This window comes from Suricata suricatta, chromosome 13 (genome assembly GCF_006229205.1).
Source record: "Suricata suricatta isolate VVHF042 chromosome 13, meerkat_22Aug2017_6uvM2_HiC, whole genome shotgun sequence".
Taxonomy (NCBI): domain Eukaryota; kingdom Metazoa; phylum Chordata; class Mammalia; order Carnivora; family Herpestidae; genus Suricata; species Suricata suricatta.
In genome coordinates, this window is record NC_043712.1 from 47,802,278 (window position 1) to 47,808,277 (window position 6,000).

Here is a 6,000-nt window from a genome sequence, read left to right on the forward strand (position 1 = left end):
AATAATGAAAACTGTTCTCTTTTTTAAGGTAATTGAATGAAAGAGAATGGGAAGCAAGTGATCAGAGGGGTGTGGAGGGTTTGCCAATTTTCTCTGGGCAAATATGTTTTTTTCATCCTGATGCTGATTTGTTTTCTCTTTCCCACAAAGCTTGCTAAGATTAACCCCCCTCTATCCCAGTTTGCCCGCAATTGGGTACATCCCTAAAATCCATGCGATCCCAGCACAGCATCCATTTCTGATACAATTATCGGTAAAATCAGAATGGAAAGACACATAACATGAGGAAAGATTCTCTCAGGGCAGCAATCAACATCATTCTTCACCTTGAAACCTTAGAAGCACCGTCTTATAAGCCAACGCAGCACAGCCACGGTACCGTTTGCCATCTCTTTTATCATATTTCTGGAAGTTAGAGCCAGTGCAGTAAGAAATGAGGTATGACTGTTCCAAAGGAGACAAAGGCCTTCTTTTTCTTTTTATAGATAATACATTTTCTAGATAATTCTTTTTTAGCTAATACTTATGACCCCCCCCCCCCGCCCAGTATTCAAGGGAATAAACAGAACATGACTCGAAGTATAGGTTTTCGTTCATTTTGTTGAAGTATAACAAAGTGTAATAGCTGGATGAATTTTAACAAAATGAATGCGTCTTTTATAACCAGCACCAAATCAAGCCACAGACAGTTCCAGCCCCTTCCAGGTTCTCCTCATGGTCTTCAGAGGGTGGAGTTGTAGATGGTTTTTGTTTTTTTCTCTGTGGGTTTTTGTACTTGCTTAAGTTTTCAGCAATAATGTAATCAGAAAGAGAAATGATCGATATTCTATATGCATATGTGTGTACTTTTTAAATAAGGAGTTTTGTTATCTCTAGGATGGAGTTTCCCTACATCTAGTAAATATAGTCACTATTCATTGAGTCTGTAACTCATTCTGAAAGGGGTCTTGAAATTGCACCTCCCTCTAACCACCCATACAGTAAAATAGTCAGATGACTTGAAAGCAGGAACGACTTTAAAGGATATGATGATGAGAACAGGTAATCTGCTCTCCTTGAGAATTTCAAAGAGTTAATATTCCTTTGGATTATTACCAAAGTGATGAACAGATCATTCCATGCCATCAGTGACATAGTACTTCTTGCCATAAAGGAGAATACCAGTCTTTTGGTTCCATATTTGATCCCCTCCATCCCTCTCTCTCTCTTTCTCTCTTTGCCATTTGATGTCCATTCCGTATTACCCAAACTTTCTCTTCTTTCTTCCCCTAGATCGTGAACCTTATAGAAGAAACTGGACACTTTCATATCACAAACACAACATTTGATTTTGACCTTTGCTCGCTGGACAAAACCACAGTCCGTAAACTACAGAGTTACCTGGAAACATCTGGAACATCCTGAGGATACAACAACTGGATGCATCAAAAACTATTGGTTTTTTTTTTTTTTGGTTGTGATTTTTTTTTGTTTATATGAAAACACTCAGAATGATGCAACCAAAAGGGAAAAAATAAAAATCAAACAACCTTCAGCTTTATTTTTCTTTAAAGCCAGTCATCATCTCTTGATAAAGGAGAGGTTAAGCAAACCAGCCTCAGTGGACCACTCTTCTCTCCAAGGAAATCCCCGGGAAGAGTTAGCCTGGATAGCCTTGAAAACAAATCCAACACAACACAAGAACACTTAAAGAATGTGTATGGTATCATGTATCTCTCTCTGTGGTGGTTCATTCCACAGGACGAATGCATATTCAACACACTGCCTTATTACATAACTGATCTATTTATTATCGCATACAGATATTCTAAAGTCGTTGAGGGAATGACACCACAAGACATTAGAAGTACTTGTACTCGGTCCCATGGATGCTCTTTCAATGCAGCGCCCTCGCCATCAAGCCCAGTGACCTTACTCGTACACCGTGCCACCCTCCACCTACTTTTCCAAGTCCTTTTACTCGTTGCAGTCTGTATTTGCCACCTTTTGTTTTTCCAGTTCCGGGACACAAATGATCAACTGGGGGACCAAATTGCCCCCTGATTTTCTTCTTTGTGGTCTTTCTCCTGAGAGTTGGGGCCCAGCCCTTGGCTGTATCCATATAATGATCTTGGACCATGGTAGAAAATGCACCAAATAGGATATGAATTGTTGTCTAGCCTTAGTCAATAAACCTGTAGGACTTTTAACCAAGTGTACCTGTAAACATCCGGCATCCAGCACTGTTGAGCGGTCTTCAACATTCTTGTGTCTGTTTTACGGTTCTAATATTAGATAAATACGGAAGTAAAGGCATTCCACAGGATCATCATTTAAAAAAAAAAAAAAAGGAATTCTGGTTCTGTTTTCTAAAGAAATGTTATAGAAATTCTTAATTTGGGTCTATTTATTAGTAAGCGTTTCAACTTTCTTCGGCTGCCAGTGTGTTCTCCATCTTGACCATAAAATCTGGAATATGAGATTTTTGTTCATGTATGATCCTCTTAGACTTTTTTATATTTGGAAAATTAAAATCTTTCTTTGGGGGAAGATTGTTGGTTATTCTGCCATAACAGATTATGTATTAACTTGTAGATTCCGCGGTTTGATCCTGTTTAGTCACTTGCTTATGTTTCCAGAAGGATTTCTTGTATTGGTGAAAATAAAGCAGGTCGGGGAAGCGGGGGGAGATTTTTTGTTCTTGATGTACCCTGTTTGAAAACTAGAAATCTGTCCTGTGGCATGCAAAAGAAAGCGAATTATTTTTAAAAGAAAAAAAGAAAACCCAAAGTACTTTTGGTGTCATTATTCCATCCTCTCCGTAAGTGGAGATATGCAGAGTGAGAACAGCTCATCTTCCACGTTTTTGGTAGGAACTCAACCGAAAAGAAGGGGAAATGAAGAAATAACTTCTGGATCCAAAGGTTCATTCACTGGATCAGCCTTAAGAAAGCCTCTATGTGTGCGACTAGACCAGTCTCTAGGCTCTCCCTTGTTTATTTCCGTGCCAGATGCTGTCTTTTCATACAGAGATTAACTAGTGTCTGTACCGAAAATGGGCTTTCCAGACCCATTCTTTTGGGCAGTAATATAAATGCAGATTGATAATGAAGTTATTTCTGCATTTAAAAAAAGGGATTTTTTTACATTGTTTCTTTCTATCCAAAGACACTATTTTTTTTCCTTTAAAAGATTATAATACAGCCATGCTCTTGTAAATTACTTCTGAAGCATCCTCCTCAAGGACAAGTGTACTCTTGCAGTAATGTTGATTCTCGATGATTGGCATGAACCGCCCTTGAAGCATTTGTTGTGTGTCCCCCTTCTCAGTGTTCAACTCCAGAGACACTTCTGGAGCGATTTTGGACATAAGGTGACTGATTTGTGTGGTTTTAGGTGTGGTTTTAGTTGTGTCTGGTTCTGTTTTTAACTCTGCCCATGAAAGGGGGAGGGTGATGCTTATATGAATTGTTTGGAAAATTTAGAAATCTTTAAACGTTTCTAACTGCTAATCCACATACTCTAATTAAGCCAGAAATGGATGTGGTTTAACTGAAATATCTGTGTAGTGTAACTAGAAATGTATATATGTAGTTTGGGCCATTTTTATTTTTGTAACTAAGTTGTACGGCAAAGATGATTTGGCGGCGTGGAGATTTTTCTCGTTCCTCTGGCTGTTTGCCAGGAAACTAGGTAACTTAAGCGACCAAACAACAAGAAGAACAAGAAGGGAAGCTATACAGTGATAAACTTTAGACCTAAAATTTAGGCAATAAAGCAAATGTCTTCAGAATATTGTCAAAATGTAAGTTTGTAAATTTAATAATGAAATACAAGAAAACGTACCCATCAACTCATCCTCATGGATTCAGCAAAAGGAGTTGTCCACAAGATTTCAAGAGTGAGAGTCACATTGTTGATTTTTTTGCAAGTTGTATTCTTACTCTCATCGAATCCTTAAATGCAGAAATAATAAATCCCCTTTTGATGAATTTCAAATAGTTATACTTCTCTTCAAGTAACCCTCTCAGTTCTGTCATGTTTATAAACACCATTGGAACCTGTTAAAAAATATATATATGTATTTGGCATATGCATATCCTAACAGTGGCTTTGGTATTTTAAGCACAAAGGAAAAATGGCAGGGTTTAATTTCTTAGATAGATAGATTTCAAATAAAATCAATTGGGTGATAGTGAATATGGGTTGAGCCAGCCTGAGTATGAGAAACTTGCTTGAAATTTCCCTCCAGTACTTTGCGGAGGGGCTGGAGGGGCTGGAGAAGGGATGTATGTCTAGAACTCCACTCCCACCCCTTATATAAATGAGCTTGCCTCTGGTTTCGCAGCAGGATTGTGTACGAGAGGGAAGGCCTCCAGCTTAGCATATAGCACTTAGGTTAGCAACGGAAACATTTACAGTTACAAACACCTTCGCTGCAATCCACTTCTCCTTCCACCTCTGTGTAGACAAATAGGCGTCTATACATGCTTGCAAATTGTGTCAAAGTGGGGGAAAGCATAAAAACATCAGGAGACAAAAGCTCTACAAGAAAAAGCGAAGGGACTGTGCTGCACATTTTTAAATTGCTAAGCCAGGGTTTCTGATCTGAATCATTATTCCCCTTTTTGTGGAAAAAGCCAAAAAATTTGGTTTTCTTCCACAATAAAGTTTCTGCTGATTCCTTTTACAAACCCAACTAACCTTTTAGACAGCTCAGGCCTACACAATATCCCACATACTATTTCAAGCCCCACTGTTCCAAATATGTTCAAGTTAACATACTTGTTTACAAGAGACTTTATTCTTAAGTGTTTTAACTCCACCTGGGGAACAGAATTGGATGTCTAGCGGTGGACATGGAGGCTTGTGTCCGTTTCTCTTACTTGTGGAAGTCACTGGCTCCAGTGTAGTCAGCTGTCTGCTCATTATGCTCCCCCTTTAGCATTTTGTGTTCTGATGCTATGGACTGCACACCCTCTGATCTCGCTTCAGACTTTTGCTCTAAAATTGGGAATCTGATGTAGCGACAATTACAGCTGCAGTGAATGTTGAGGAGTTGCTTCCCATGGTTTGGTTGAGTCTTGGGCCGGAAGTCTACATCTTTAGCCCCTGTTGTTTTGTATGACGCTTTTGATCGTGTAGGCACGGCCATCCCCGGATGTTCCTTGGAAAGATGCATTGAAGAAGTCCATTTAAAAGGAAGACAAAGCCACCGCTGTCTGTAAACTGTAAATATGTATTTTGGCACTTGTACTGCAGTATGTGCAAATCGAGTTCGGATGGAAATGCTGACAGATTCTTCACGGTGGCCAGAGCTACTGTGCAGTGCAAAAATAAATGAAGCGAAAATGTATTCTTGAGATTAACAGTGCAAGGCCAGTGCATTTTATAAATCTGTCAGGATCGCTTTTAATGGAGTGTGTATGTGTAGTTATGTTGAAAGCTACACTGTGTATGTGTGTGTCGATACTGTTATGTGAACTACAAGGCATTCGTAAGATGTATTTCTCATCTCTAAAACCCGTGTTGAAATATAGTACAGATTGACAGAAATAGGTGTTTTACTTAAATTCATATCTCATCTACTGTGGCTCCATTTTCTTTACAGTGTACAATCTTACTGATTTGTTAAGAGTCATTGGACCAGAGTTGGGCTTTGCTTTGCGTGCAGGGGAAAATGAGCCCTTAGCCTTCCTAAAGAAGTGATGTTGCTCCTAAGGAAGAATGAATGGACAGACTGGAGTGAGCTGAGGGCACAGCCCAACCCCCATTCATCTTTGAGTGCCCAGTGTCTAGCACCATTTTTGTGTCCTAAAAGCAGTCATTTTTAAAGCAAAAAAAAGAAAATGGTGGGGCACATTCTGAGAATGAAACAGGTGACTTGGGTGTGGTACTTTCTCTCTTTCCCCCTGTTTCTTTGGAAGGTTTGGTTCATAAATTAAACAATGTGCTATCACTTGACAAAGCCCATCAAAGGTTCTCCATTTACTTTAGCAGCAAGAAATACTACCTTGATTA

At 39.2% G+C, this 6,000-nt stretch overlaps 1 protein-coding gene across 4 annotated transcripts in view; it reads left to right on the forward strand.

Annotated features, from left to right (window-relative positions):
* The window catches only part of MLLT3 (MLLT3 super elongation complex subunit), a 281,314-nt gene extending 275,779 nt beyond the window's left edge, over positions 1-5,535 (forward strand). For all 4 annotated transcript variants that reach the window (XM_029920517.1, XM_029920516.1, XM_029920518.1 and 1 more), the window contains one exon: positions 1,273-5,535. In XM_029920517.1, coding sequence (XP_029776377.1) covers positions 1,273-1,404 — 132 coding nt within the window. In that variant the 3' untranslated portion in view covers positions 1,405-5,535. The remainder of the gene's footprint in view (positions 1-1,272) is intronic.
* The last annotated feature ends 465 nt before the right edge of the window (positions 5,536-6,000 follow it).